Below are 15,103 nucleotides of genomic sequence, written 5' to 3' on the forward strand. Positions count from 1 at the left end.
CTGTATTCCCAGGGCTCCAGAACCATGTATACAGTAGGCATTGAATACTCCCTTTCCCAAGAAAGCCTTTGATCCCACTTAGATGAGCCTCAAAGAAGTAGGTGGAGATGGCAATAAAGTTTGTAAGCTTGGTGGTAGAGACAGTGTCTGAATACCCAGAAAGATGAAAGGTTAGGGTTGAGGAAGAAAGGAAGAACGAGAAAATTCAAAATACTCATTTAATGAGGTTCTCCGAGCCCCCCAGCATCCCACCTCCATGCTAAACGTGTCATTAGACAATAATTTACTTGCTCCATTGTGGAATTCGGTAAGGCCAGATTACAAAACTAAGGGAACACTAATTTTGCAGAATTAGAATGTGTTAATAACTGGATTGGGCTTCAACATGAGATGATTGTGTCTCTCCAAATAACTTTCATTAAAGATGACATTCCTCCAGTATGTGGAAAGATGCTGATATACCTCCCCCTGAGTCAGTAAGAAGAAATTTCCTTTCTTGATGGGACAATACTATTTCTTTTTTGATGCTCTTTTTCCTTCTCCTTTCCTTGGTTTCCCCTTTCCACGGAGTTTCTTGAGACGCCTTTGCTCATCCTTAAAATCCTGATGCTCATCTCTAAACAAAGAAAGAAACATTAATTGACCAGTTTTATTTTTTTGTTTTGTCTTTTATCAGACTTGAAAGCACACTAATCCAGCACTGTTCTTTTAGGTTGTTTGGGTTATTGATCCCTGACTCCAAGGTGCATGCTCACTTGGGGGGACAAAAAGTGCAAAGGTCATCAACATATGGAGGGGTTGGGTTCCAAAATTTCTTCACGTTAGTTTCCCTTGACAGAAGCAATGCCACAAATGGCCGTTAACCTCCCAGGCCAGCTTAGGTAAACCTATATAACTACCATACACACCAACTACCCCCATATCTCCCAACCTTAAGCCTAGACAATGAGAGGCACTGCAAGTGTGTAAATCTTCAGTTGCACAGAGACCCTGAATGCCCCAAGAATGAACTTCTACTAACAATGGGCAGAGGGCTGGAGGAAGTGGCCTTGATGGCATTGGATGGCTCATATGAAAAAAGCTTCTGGAAAGACTCCAGTAGAAGAAAGCCAGATCAAAAGACAAATAGTTAAGACAAGGTCACCAGCACTATTTATGTTTGTGGATGGTATAGAAGTTGAAGACCGCCTATGCTGTTAATGTTCCATCTTAAGACCAAGCACATAGCTATTTAAATCACAGCTCAACCTTTACTGTCTCTGTGGCTCTGGATAAGTGATCTCTTTTTGAACCTTAGTTTCCTCATATGTAAATCGAGAGCATGCTAGTGCATAAATTAGATGAAAAAAAAGGGTTTGCTGGGCCCAATTTTTGTTTTGGGTCCGTCGTGGGGCTTGAACTCTGGGCCTGAGCACTGTCCCTCAGCTCTTCAGCTCAAGGCGAGCACTCTACAACTTGAGCCACAGCACCACTTCCTGTTTTCTGGTGGTTTATTGGAGATAAGAGTCTCACGAACTTTCCTGCTCGGGCTGGCTTTGAACCGTGATCCTCAGATCTCAGCCTCCTGAGTAGCTAAGATTATAGGCATGAGCCACTCGTACCCAGCTAGCTGGGCCAAATATATAACTGCCGAGGCTGTTATAAAATAGATGGGTTGGGCTGGGAAGGTGGCTCAGTGGTAGAGCGCTTGCCTTGCATGCCTGAGGCCCTGGGTTTGATTCTTCAGCACCACATAAGCAAAAAGAAAAAAGCTGGAAGTGGCACTGTGGCTCAAGTGGTAGAGCGCTAGCCTTGAGCTGAAGAGCTGAGGGACAGTGCCCAGGCCCAGAGTTCAGGCCCCACGACCGGATCCCCCCCAAAAAATAAATAAAATAGATGGGTTTTGCCAGTGACTCCCATCTGTAATCCTAACTACTCTAAAGCTGAGATCTGATGGTGGTTCAAAGCCAGCCCAGGAAGTAAATTTCATGAGGCTCTTAGCTCCAAAACCCACCAAAACAGTGGAACTGGGACTCAAGTGGTAGAATGTTAGCCTTAAGCAAAAAAGCTCACTGCCAACCCTGACTTCAAGCCCTAGGACCAGCAGCAGCAGCAGCAGCAGCAGCTTGAGCGTGCAAGCACGTGCACACATATACACTCTCATGATTGGTTTTACAGAATTATTTGATGTTTCATTCTGTAAATATAATGGATAGTATACAACAGACTTCTGGATTAGTTATGAATGCCAAATATTTTTCAACAGAGCATCAGGACAATACTTAAATTATGTCAGGAGGGAAGCAAGACGATGAATGAGAAGCAACAAGAAGCCAAATTGCCAGAAAACCGGTGAGTTTTGAAGGTCCAGATCAGAGGCCAACCACTACCAGGAATTACTGTCTGTGGGCAACTGGGAGCAAGGTGGGAAGCAGCACCAACTACACTGAGGCAGGAACTCCATGAATCAAAAATCAGATCCGAAACGCTACTAGCTTGCAGTGCATTCTTTGTGAGTGGGAAGCCAAGTGATAATTGGTATGACCCTAAGCAACGTGAGAATCTAAGTTAAAGCCAGAGTCAAATTGCATGGGGAGCAAGTTGGTAAGCCTGAGGTCGGATGACTTTCAAGTTCAGAGAGGCAGAAGTTGCGGTGAGTGGAGTAGGGGCTGTGGTGAGTAAGCCAGGAGCCACCAGCAGCTTAGGAGTCCCGCACAGGAGGCCAGCCCTCTTATAAGAGGGAGCTTGCAAACAGCATTTTCTGTCTGCATGCTGCCGAGGGTCCCGGCTTAGAGTCTTGCAAAGTTATTGGGCTGGCACTCTGCCATCGAGCTAAATCCCCAGACAGGCCTCTCCGGCCCAACCTGTTCAGACTTTAAAAAAGTCTGGGGAAGAAGCCACTCTTTCCAAGGAAGAAATACTCTTGTTGTGTCTTTATCTTTTCTGTCTTTCTCTGTACATGTTCGTGTTCTCTGAATTATTCTGGTATCTTCAAAACATACTTTTCCCATCATATCACACCTCTTCCCTTTCCATTTCCCCATCTTCCTTTTTTTTATTACTTTTTTTAAAACGTTATTACATATACTTTTAATTTTCCCCCCCCCTGGTCCTTGAGCTTGAATTTTGGGCCTGAGCATTCTCCCAGAGCTCCTTTTGCTCTAGGCTAGCACTCTACCACTTGAGCCAGAGTGCCACTTCCAGCTTTTTCTGTGATTAATGGGAGATAAAGAGTCTCACAGACTTTCCTGCCTAGGCTAGCTTCAAACGGCAATTCTTAGATCTCAGCCTCATGAGTAGCAAGAATTACAGACATAATTTTGTCTTGGTGCCAGGCCTTACTTTTAACTTTTTTTTTTTTGTCGGTTGTAGGGCCTTAACTCTGGGCCTGGGCGCTGTCCCTCAGCTCTTCAGCTCAAGTGTAGCACTCTACCACTTGAGCCACAGCATCACTTCTGGCTTTTTCTGCTTATGTGGTACTGAGGAATTGAACCCCGGGCCTCCTGCATGCAAGGCAAGCGCTCTACCATTGAGCCACCTTCCCATCCCCACTTTTAACATTTTTAAAAGACAAGGTTACACTATAAATACTCTAATTTCCACTCAATTACCTTGAAGGAGGTAGCTGATATTTACAATAGATTTTTACTACATTTAAATATTTGGTATGAACTCTGGCTAAGGACACAACAACAAAAAAGAAAATTATGGACCAACTTCCTTGATGAATATAGATACAAAAATTCTTCATGAAATACTTGTACCTTAGAGTACTTTAAAAAGATCATACACCATAGTCAAGTTGGCTTCATTCCTGGCACACAAAGGATGGCTCAATACACAAAATAAATGTAATAAAGCACATAAACAGAACAAAGGACAAGAAAATTACATGATTATCTCAACAGATGTTGAAAAAATCTTGGATAAAATTCAACATCCTTTCCTGATAAAAGCCTTGAAGAAAGAAGGAGTAGAGTAAAAGGAAACTACTTCAACATAATAAAAGCTACATATGACAAACCTAGGGTCAACATAGCACTAAATGGGGGAAAAACTGCAAGTATTGGCTTTTAAGTCAGGAATGAGACAAGGATGTCTGCTTTGTCCACTCTTACGCAATACAGCAGTTGAATTCCTGGTCAGAGCAACAAGACAAGTATATAAAATACACAATGGAAAGAAAGAAGTCAAATCATCCCTTTTTGCAGATGATATAATCCTATACTTAAAAGACTACCAAAAGGCTGTTAGATCTGATAAACAACTTTCAGAAAAGTTCTAGAAAGATATAAAGTCAACTACAAAAACCAAAGGCTTTTCTATATATCAACAACAAATGGGATGAGAAAGAAAGCAGAAAACATTCCTACTTCAATATTAAAAATAAACAACACCCCCAAAAGAAAAACCCCACAACAGCTGGGCACTGGTGGCTTCATGCTTGTAATCCTAACTACTCAGGAGGCTGAGATCTGAGGATCACAGTTCGAAGTCAGCCTGGGTAGGAAAAGTCTGTGAGACTCTTATCTCTAATAAACTACTCAAAAAAAAAAAAAAGCCAGAAGTGCTGTGGCTCAAATGGTAGAGTGCTCACCTTGAGCAGAAGAAGCTCAGAGACAGTGCCCAGGCCCAGAATTCAACCCCTAGGACCAGCAAAAAAAACTAAACCAAACCAACCACAAAACACAAACCAACACCCCCCACAAACAACCAACCTAAGAATAAAATAAGTGTATGGAAGACCTCTACAATGACAACTATATTTTTATTTTTATTTTTTGGGTCCGGTCGTGGAGCCTGAACTCTGGGCCTGAGCGCTGTCCCTCAGCTCTTCAGCTCAAGGCTAGCACGCTACCACTTGAGCCACAGAACCACTTCCTGCTTTTTTCTTTTTGCTTATGTGGTGCTGAGGAATCGAACCCAGGGCCTCATGCATGCAAGGCAAGCGCTCTACCTCTGAGCCACCTTCCCAGCCCCTACAATGACAACTATAAAACATAAGGTGGGAAAATCTTCCATGTTCACAGCTTGACAGATTCAATACTGTTAAAATGGCTGCATTACTGAAAGCTATTTACAGTTCAGTGCAATCTCCCCAATCCCAATGATATTCCTCACAAAAAGAGAAAAATCTGAAAATTCACATGGAAGGATAAAAATCCTGGATGGCCAGAGCAATACTGAGCAGAAGCGCAATGCTGGAGGTTATTTTACTACAAATGATACTACAGAACCACAATTACAAAAACAGCATAGTACTGGTACAGAAACAGATAAACTGACCAATGGAATAGAAGATTAGGTCCAGAAATAGACACACATAGCTATGGTTTTGATACCTGGTAGACATATGTTGGAGAAGCAAATGGTATTGGGAAAACTGAATATGTACATACAGAAGTCTGAAAGTAGAGCCCTGTACATCATTCTTCAAAAAATAATTCAAAATGCATCAAAGACTCTAGTTTAAGACCTGAAATTTTGAAACTACAGCAAAATATATGAAATGACATAGGTAGAAAATAGACATAGCTAAGGAAGAACTGACAGATGGGATTGCATCCAATTAAGAAGGTTCTACACAGCAAAACAATCTGTAGCATTAAGAGACAGCCTACAAAATGGGAGAAAAACTACTCATTCAACAAAATATACAAAATATATACAGAACTCAAAAATTAAATACCAGAAGAACAATTAATGAATGGGCATATGAAATAAAATCAAATGTATGTCTCAAAGGGTATATAAATGACCAAAATGCACAAAGAATTGATCTACAACAAGTAAACGACAATGCTGGCAAGGACGTGGAGGTGAGGGAAACCCTTATACATTTATACTGGTGGGCGTATACATTTAGTGCAGCAATTGTGGAAATCAGTACAGAGGTTCCTCAAAAGACTAAATGTAGATCTAAGAATATGATCCTCCTATACCATTGCTAGGCATATCTACAAAGGAATATGTCAGCACACAATGGAAATATCTGTACTCCCATGTTGATTATAGCACTATTTATAGTAGCCAAGCTATGGAATCAACTTAGGTGCCTTTTAACCAATGAATAGACAATATGACACACACACAAATGTATACACACATATATGTATGTATACACACACAGGGAATATTACTCAGCCATCAAAGTGAATGAAATGTTGTCACTTGCAGAAACTAGATTGAAATGAAGATAATCATTTAAGTAAAATAAGCCAGATCTCCTATTTCCTTTCTTTCTTCTTTTGGCGGTCATGGGGCTTGAACCCAGGGAATGGGTGCTGTTTCTGAGCTCTTCTGGTTAGAGCTAGTGCTCTACCACTTTGAGCCACAGAGCTACTTTTGGTTTTCTGGTTGTTAACTGGAGATGAGTTTCATTTTTCTGCCTGGGTGGCCTTTGAACCTGGATCTTCAGCTCTCAGAATTCTGAGTGGGTAGGATTACAGGTGTGAGACGCTCTCGGCAGATCTCTTTTCTCTAGAATGAAAACCCTATTACTTATGATAGTATTCAGACTCTCAACACCTGCCTCTGGTCTTCTCAGGGTCCCAACCCTACACTTCTTTTGGGTGATTCCAGGCACACTCCTGCCCGAAGGCCTTCTCTTGTCTCTTCCCTACCTAGGTGTCTTGTGGCTCATTCCACTACCTTAAATTAAGCCCTGCCTAAATCTCATTCCCTCACTGGGGCTGGCCCTGACTGTCCAGTCCCATTTCATGTGGTAACAACCCTCTCCACCCACCACAGGTTCTGTCAGCACATTGGATCCAGCTCAGCCAGCTCTGCCTTTTCCCTTACAGCACATAATTCACTTACTATGATTTGTTCGCCTTTCTTTCTTCCTTCCCCTATTTTTTTCAACCTTTGGACAACAAACAAGCGAACAGCCCCACAAGGCAGGGACATTGTTTCCATTGACGCTAAAAACCTAGAACCTGTTTAAGTAAGTGGATCAATTATTTTGAGAAACTGTGCTTCCTCTTTGCAGGTCTTTGAATGGAGTTTACTGAAGGGTCTGTCTAGCTTAATTAAGGTGGTTGCTTTTGAATGCTCATAAAAATAATTTTGCTTTTCCAGGGATAACTGTTCACTGTTTTCCCCCTGGTCTCCATAATCATTCTTCAAATGGAATGGCAGGAAACAGATATGTTCAATAATTGAGTATGATTAGTTACAGGTTATACTCAATCAGTTTTTATTTTCTGAGCCCAGATTAATGGTAAGAGACATAGACCCAAGTAATTCCAGACATTCAAAATAGGTCATGGAGTATAATTTCTAATAATATTTTAACTAAGAATATTCTGTGTATATCAGTTGTGGGGCTTAAATTCAGGGCCTAGATCCTGTCCCTGAACTTTTCTGCTCAAGGCTAGCATTCTACCACTCTGAGCCAGCACCACTTCCAGTTTTCTGGTGGTTAATTGGAGATAGGAGTCTCATGGACTTTCCTGCCCCAGTTGGTTTTGAATCGCGATTCTCAGATCTCAGCTTCCTGAGTACTAGGATTACAGGTGTGAGCCACCAGCCCCCAGCAACTTTTATTTTTTATTTTTTTTTAAAGAAAAATCATCACACAGGTATTTGATCTTTTTTTCTTTCTAGATAGGCATATAGTCCTAGGTCTACCCAAACACATAAGCATGGTGTTAAGAGCCTATGTGATTTATACATTACTCTTACTGGGAATTATAGCTAATTTAAACCAAATTCATATATTGAAAAGCTACAAAAATGCCAGAAATGAGTGGGAAGAAATAACAATGCTAACAACACTGGCATCAGCAGAGAAAGGAGGCTCCCACACACTGGCTAGGAGGCAGATCAGGTGTAGGCAGGGACTCTGTTCAGCTGACACCAAGAACCCCTGGCAACCCTGGTGTTCCCGGTGTTTTCTTCCATAGCATTTGCATCCATTTTGCTCTTGGTAGTCTTTCTCTAGTGCTCTTAGGTTAATCAATTATTAAACATTGCCCCAAAGCTCAGTATCAACTCAACATCACTCATGTTTTATACATAACTATAATATGTCTAAAATATTCCAACAAGCATGTGTCTAGTGCTTTTGTTGTTGTTTTTCCCCCAGTGTGCTCATTATGGATATTCTGAAAGAAATCTTTCCCTCATAAATTATACCTTTTGAATGACCTGGCTCTCTAATAAGATCCACAAAACTCTTAATATAAAGGATATAAAAATATCCTCCAAGCTGGGCTCAGGTGGCACATGCCTGTAATCCTAGCTGCTCAGGAGCCTGAGATCTGATGACTGCCATTCAAAGCCAGCGGGGCAGAAAAGTCCATGAGAATCTTGTCACTAATAAAACTATTCAGAAAAAGCCAGAAGTGGCGCTGTGGCTCACGTAATAGAGCACTAGCCTTGAGTAGAGAGGCAAAGGGACAGTGCCCAGACCCTGAGTTCAAGGCCCAGGGCTGGGGAAAAAAATATCCTCCAGTTCCCTCTTTTTTTGGGGGGGGGTGTCATCACCTGTAAAGGCCAAGAAAACGGAGTGTGCCCATGAGCGCAAAATATGTGTTGTGACTTGGATACCAGTCGTAAGTCTCCTTCCTCTTGGCCAGGGGCTGTTCACTGAACAGTTTCACCACTTTCATGGATTTGGAATCCGTAGGCCTGGCAACTTCACCAAAGAGCCGGGCACTCAGACGAGTCATGCGCAATGCATATTCTGAGAGTGAAGACATTTCTTGAGCATTGAGGAGCAAATTCCCTATACAGCAAGTAAGAAGAGAGATAAACATGTGAGGGTGAGAAATTCTAAGATTATCTAATGGGCTTTTTTTTTTTTAAGAAAATATAAGTCACACATGAATCAGTGTGTACTATTAGCAGGACGTGCTTTGGAAGAGAAACAGCCACAGTTCTGAGAGCTATTTCCTTTGCAAGCTCCATGTTTACCTTCACGCACTATTGTTTCCTTGCTGTGGTGCCCCTTTTACAATGACCTATTTTGTAATGCAGTAAGTTATTTACTGGTAGTTAGTTCACTTATTTGCAGGCTGATGAAGAGGACAGGGAAACAAGTTCTTCTACCTCAGCATTGTCATTACACCTTTCAAAAACAACCACCTAAGCAATCTGTAAATAAATATGCTGACTACCTGCCATCTAAAGGTATAATCATGGCAAAGAAAAAATTATGCTGCTGTCTTTCTCATCAGTCCTTTGAACACTGTTCCCCTCCGGGGCACCAGATGGCTCTGAGAACTACTAATGAGTTATGAGGTCATTTGGCCTCTAAGTTACTGGATTGAATTCTGCCTAGAGACTGAGAGCCACATGGGAAAAACAGACAGTAGTTTTATAGAAATAACATGCAACAGCTTAAATAAAGATCAACAGCTTAAGAAGTTTCCTGTTATTTCTGAATCAAGACCTTAATAAAAACTAAGTTGCTAGCTGATGCCACTGGCATCTGTGGATAAACCAATCTTGAAAATAATACACACACACACCCCACACAGCACCTAGGAAAACTGGCATCTGTGGATAAACCAATCTTGAAAATAATGCACACACACACACACACACACACCACACACACACACAGCACCTAGGAAAACTGGCATCTGTGGATAAACCAATCTTGAAAATAATGCACACACACACACACACACCACACACACACACAGCACCTAGGAAAACTGGCATCTGTGGATAAACCAATCTTGAAAATAATGCACACACACACACACCACACACACAGCACCTAGGAAAAGCTGCCAGAATAACTTCTTAAAATATTTATACATACCTTTAAATAGTATTTAGACCAGATTAATACATCAAAAGACTTCCACATATCGGCTAAGATGCCGATCTGGTGTTGGGCCAAGAGCTCTATATTTGCTTGATAAAATTTCAAAACAGTGCTCAAGAGAATGAACTCAGTGTTTAAGGAGGTTTACTGTCCATTTCAAGATTCATTACAAGAGCAGCTGACCTGAATTCAACCAACTGCAGAATATCAAACCACAAACCATTTACCATTTCAACACCAACCAATCACTATTAGGTCAGCATTGCCACCTACAGGCCAGCAAGGGGCGAACTGTCAGAATCAAGTCTCTGTAGCCCCTATATGGAGATCACATACAAGCCTTGTTTTTTGCTTTGCCTTTTCCACCATGCAATCCCCTCACCCTTGCTCCACTGTGTGGATTCAGGTGGATTAACACTGGTGCTGTTAGGACTAGGGTTTTATTTTTATCATTGAAAAAAAGGTCACTAACTATAATGTTTAAATAGAAATCAGTAACGAAAGTTAACAGTAACTATAAAGTTGGGAGAGTTGGAAATGTCTAAAAGTCACCCTCAGAAGCTACAAAGTTTCATTGCATGCTAACTCTTTCTTCTACCTTAAAATACCATTTTCCAAATACCAGGTTAAAAATTAACAAAAAAATTGTTTCATTAACTTTGCCTTGTTTTAATTAATTACCATATGGCATCAGAATAGATTTTTAGTGCAGGGGCTGGGAAGGTAGCTCAGTGGTAGAGTGCTTGCCTTGCATGCCTGAGGCCCTGGGTTTGATTCCTCAGCACCACATAAGCAAAAAGAAAAAAAAAGCCGGAAGTGGTGCTGTAGCTCAAGTGGTAGAGCGCTAGCCTTGAGCTGAAGAGCTGAGGGACAGTGCCCAGGCCCAGAGTTCAGGCCCCACAACTGGACCAAAAAAAAAAAAAAAATCTAGATTTTTAGTGCAATTGCACAGTATTTCCACAGATACTTTAACATTTTTTTTTACCACTGATGAAATTTTATTTAAAACACCATCACAAATGAGCATTTTGTGACTTTAATCAGTTCTCTCTAGGACAGTGCTTCCTATTCCATTATTGCACTGCTGGCTCACACCTGTAATCCTAGCTGCTCTATAAGCTGAGATCAGAGGATTGCAGTTCAAAGCCAGTCCAGGCAGGAAAGTTCATGAAACTCTTATATCCAATTAATCACTATAAAGTTATGATCACAAATATAGATTAGAAATCTTTCTCCAAGGGCTGGGAAGGTGGCTGAGTGGTAGAAAGCTTGCCTTGCATGCATGAGGCTCTGGGTTCGATTCCTCAGCACCAAATAAGAAAAAAGAAAAAAGCCGGAAGTGTCACTGTGGCTCAAGTGATAGAGTGCTAGCCTTGAGCTGAAGAGCTGAGGGACAGCGACCAGGTCCAGAGTTCAGGCCTCACGACCGGATCCAAAAAAAAAAAATCTTTCTCCACAGATACTTCTAAGCCTTTCTGGAAATATTCTCATTTTACAGGAAAATTTGTCTTGAATTCCAAACCATTTTTTTGGTCGGTCGTGAGGGCTGGACTCTGGGCCTGGGCACTGTCCCTCAACTTTTTAGCTCAAGGCGCTCTACCACTTGAGCCACAGCACCACTTCCAGCTTTTCTCAGCTTATGTGGTGCTAAGGAATTGAAACCAGGGCCTCATGCTTGCGAGGGAAGCATTCTATCACTGAGCCAACTTCCCAGCCCCGAACCATTTTTTAAAAAATATAGGCTACAGGAAGTCTTGAGACCTAGCTTTGAGTACTGCCTCTGCCCTTTACTACCTGTGCTGTTTTGAACAGTTATCTATCCTAAGTATCCTTTTTCTGAAAACAAGCTTGCATGGGCTATGTAAGAAATGAACAAGACAAAGGTATTCAGTAAATGATACCATAAAAGAAAATTCTTAAATCTCTTTGTTCAAATATTCCACTCAAACACATTTGTTAATTCATTTTTGTCATTAATTATGCCTGAAAGAGGGTGTGTATGTGTGCATGGGGCGGGATGATGCACATTACAATTATACTTTTCTCCTACAAAGCCTTATAGCCACAAAAAAATAGCAGAGGGACCAGCACCTAAGAACCTGACAGGTAGGAAGAAGGACCGTAACTATCAGCACCAAATAAGCAGAAAAAGCCAGAAGTGAGCTGGGAAGGTGGTTCAGTGGTAGGGCGCTTGCCTTGCATGCTCAAGGCCCTGGATTCGATTCCTCAGCACCACATAAGCAAAAAGAAAAAAGCTGGAACTGACGCTGTGGGTCAAGTGGTAGAGTGCTAGCCTTGAGCTGAAGAGCTGAGGGACAGCGCCCAGGCCCAGAGTTCAGGCCCCACAACCGGACCCCCCCCCCCAAAAAAAAAGAGAAAAGAAAAAGCCAGAAGTGGCACTGTGGCTCAAGTGGTAGAGCACTAGCCTTGAGCTGAAGAGCTGAGGAACAGCACCCAGGCCCAGAGTTCAGGCCTTACAACCAACAACAACAACAACAAAAAACCCAAGTCCCCAAGTTTTTATTAAAGACAATGGGAATAAGCCTTTTCAAATGGAATCCTTTATTAGAAGAAAAGAGCCACTTATTTGCTGAACAGGGAAACTGAGAGTACTTATAATTACCAACACCACTGGTTTTCAGTATACTTTTTTTTTTTTGGATACTGGGATTGAACTCAGGCCCACAGGTAATGTCCCTGAGCAATTTTGCTCAAGGCTAGTACTCTACCACTTTGAGCCCAGGGCCACTTGCTGTTTCCCTGTGGTTAATTGGAGGTAAGTCTCTCAGACTTTCCTGACTGGTCTAGCTCGATTCTCAGATCCCAGCGTCCAGGGTAGCTAAGATTACAGGGATGAGCCATCAGTGCTCATGACAGGAGTCGGATACGGATTTTTGTTTTAAAAACAGGCCAAAAAATTCTGGTGTCTTGAGTATAGGTTTCTAAGACTGACCGATTGCCACTTTTTACTGATTTCAAAAAGTAAAAGAAAAACTTTAGTACTGGTTGTGCTTCTTCATAAACTCAACTTTATCTTAAAAAACAAACCTGATGTCCTAATAATGGTGTTAAAGATAATTTACATGACAGTAACATTTTGATTCACTTAAACACTATTTTAAGGTGTGCAAAGCAGTCACTGAAAACCGTCCTTCTAGCTGGGCGCTGACGGCTCACGCCTGTAATCCTAACTACTCAAGAAAGAGGCTGAGATCGGAGGGTCGAGGCCCAAGAAAAGGCTGGGGCAGTAAAGCCCGTGAGACTCCAATTAATCTCTCTCTCTCTCTCTCTCTCTCACACACACACACACACACATCAAGTGGTAGAGTCCCGAGCAAAGACGCTCAGGGACAGCGCGCACGCCCTGAGGGAAGGGAGAGGTGGAAGCCCGGGGCCCGCGCCGCGCCCCGGCCCGGCCGGAGCTTCCGGTGGCGGACCCGCGTGTGACGCGCCTGCCCCGAGTCCTGCAAATGCGCCGAAGGGCGCGGGGAGGGCCTGGGTGTGGGAGACACACACAGGATGATCCGTCCTGGAGACCCCGCAGGAGCTCTAGCGCCTCGGCCGCCGGCTCCCCGCAACGTCCCGAAAAGTCTCCAGCCACCTTACCTGCTCCTGACCTGCCTCTCCTGCGCACGCGCCTCCCGTTCCGGAAGACCCGCCCCCTACCCCGCTCCAAGCTCCCGGCCACCAATGCAAAGAGTAGTTAGAGAAACGGAAGTGTGGCGGCTAGAGTACAGCCCTGGTAACGACCCGGAATGACTAGCTTCCTCTCTTAGGGCGGGGCTTCGAGGAAAATTGGGTGGGGGGAGCGGAAAGGGGGGGGGGTCCTACTTCGACGCCTGCGCAGTGCTTGGAGGCGTGGCATTGAGGGAAAGTGGGCGTGGGGGCCGAGTGTCGTGTGTTGTGCCGGCCTGGGGCCGAGGCAGTGAAGGCTTTCCTACCGGGTCCCGCAGGGGCCGCCGACTTTTGTTGTTGGTTTTTTCTTTCCATAGGGGCCGAAGAAGTCCTTCTGATCTATTCCGAGGCCCGTTCCCTTTGTCTTCCACCCATCTGTCATCCTTGAAGCTCAGGCCCACCGCCCCCATCCGGGCTGACGCACTGGCGGGGCCTGGCTTGTCCCTGCCAGTGGGGGCCGCCGACCCCCACCCCAGGGGCCAGGAAGGTTCTTCCGGGAACTGGGATGGGAAGCTTACCTGGCTCGTCTAGTGGTTATCTAGAACCTGCCATCCACATTTTGCAGGCCTTGTATACAACGCTTAATGAATACTTGATAATTTGGTGGTGAAGCCAGCACCTAAATTCAAGGCTTAGGTAAATAAATACTCTTCCAGGTACCTTGGAATCTAGGGATCTCAGTAGGGAGACGGTTAACAACCATTCTCCTCTTAGAGAATTTGTAGTTACTGTCACCGGACAAAAGTGAGGTTTAGTGAAGTTTCCCTTTAAATGTAGGAACTCTTCACCTAGGGTCCTTGGCTTCGGATCGCAGAATAATTTCTGGACAAATCATGATGGTAAGAGCTTGGTAGAGCTTTATTGAGTAAGTAAGTAAGCAGGTAACCTGACATGCATGCAGATAGAAGGGCAGGGGCACACTAACAGGATGTGTGTGCTCTCTTAGGGAGATAGATACAAAGAAACACACACAGACACACAACTCTTTGGCTGTTGGGGTATTTATATGGCAAAGCAAGGGGGTCTGGCTTCAAAGTTATGCAAAGATAGGTGTTTTGTCTTTGCTCTGATCACACTTGGTGTTCTGAGTTTCCAGGTAAGAATGCTTTGTAAGCCAGGTAGCTCACTCCTGTAATCCTAGCTACTCAGGAAGCTGAGATCTGAGGAGCATGGTTCTAAGCAAGCCTAGGCAGGAAAGTCTGTGGGACTCTTATCTCCAATTAACCAGAAAACTGGAAGTGGTGCTGTGGCTTAAGTGGCAGAGTGCTAGCCTTGAGCTGAAGAGCTGAGGGACAGCGCGCAGGCCCAGGGTTTAAGCCCCACAACCGACAAAAAAAAAAAAAGAAAAAAAAAGGGTCCTGCCATTAAACAGATCCTGAGCTAAGGAGGTGCCCTGCTATCTGCATTTGGAACAGGAGGTGGCTTAAGTTTGGAGAAGCAATTTTCTCAGGGAGGAATGTATCCTGGTTGTCTCTCTTTGAAGCAAAAATGGGCACTTCTGTGTTTCTAAATACCATATTCCTGAGTAGCCTTCACCAGGCCTCTGTTTCCTTAAGTTATCCTGTTTCATTTTCCCCTAAATGACTTTGGTTCCTTAATTTTAAGGGAAGTACACGAAGGAATATCCCCTGTATTTACTGTAAGCCGACTGTACCTCATTTTCCCTTT

General features: G+C 43.3%; 1 protein-coding gene across 1 annotated transcript; it reads right to left on the reverse strand.

The window, feature by feature from the left end:
- Positions 1-204: 204 nt before the first annotated feature.
- Positions 205-13,438, reverse strand: Mrps33 (mitochondrial ribosomal protein S33). Its single transcript, XM_013021629.1, has 3 exons — positions 13,367-13,438; positions 8,470-8,710; positions 205-616 (listed from the first exon to the last, which is right to left on the reverse strand). Exons 2-3 carry the CDS (start codon positions 8,682-8,684, stop codon positions 511-513), a joined length of 321 nt encoding a protein of 106 aa, XP_012877083.1. The 5' UTR covers positions 8,685-8,710; positions 13,367-13,438; the 3' UTR covers positions 205-510.
- Between the last annotated feature and the right edge of the window lie 1,665 nt (positions 13,439-15,103).

The sequence above is a fragment of the Dipodomys ordii genome, unplaced genomic scaffold (assembly GCF_000151885.1).
Source record: "Dipodomys ordii isolate 6190 unplaced genomic scaffold, Dord_2.0 Scaffold56, whole genome shotgun sequence".
NCBI lineage: Eukaryota > Metazoa > Chordata > Mammalia > Rodentia > Heteromyidae > Dipodomys > Dipodomys ordii.

Coding starts and splice junctions, on each gene's coding strand:
- Mrps33 (XM_013021629.1), bottom strand. CDS start 8,684: ATGTCTTCACTCTCAGAATATGCATTGCGCATGACTCGTCTGAGTGCC. Junction 617..8,469: donor CGTTTTCTTGGCCTTTACAG/GTGATGACACCC, acceptor TTCTTTGTTTAG/AGATGAGCATCAGGATTTTA.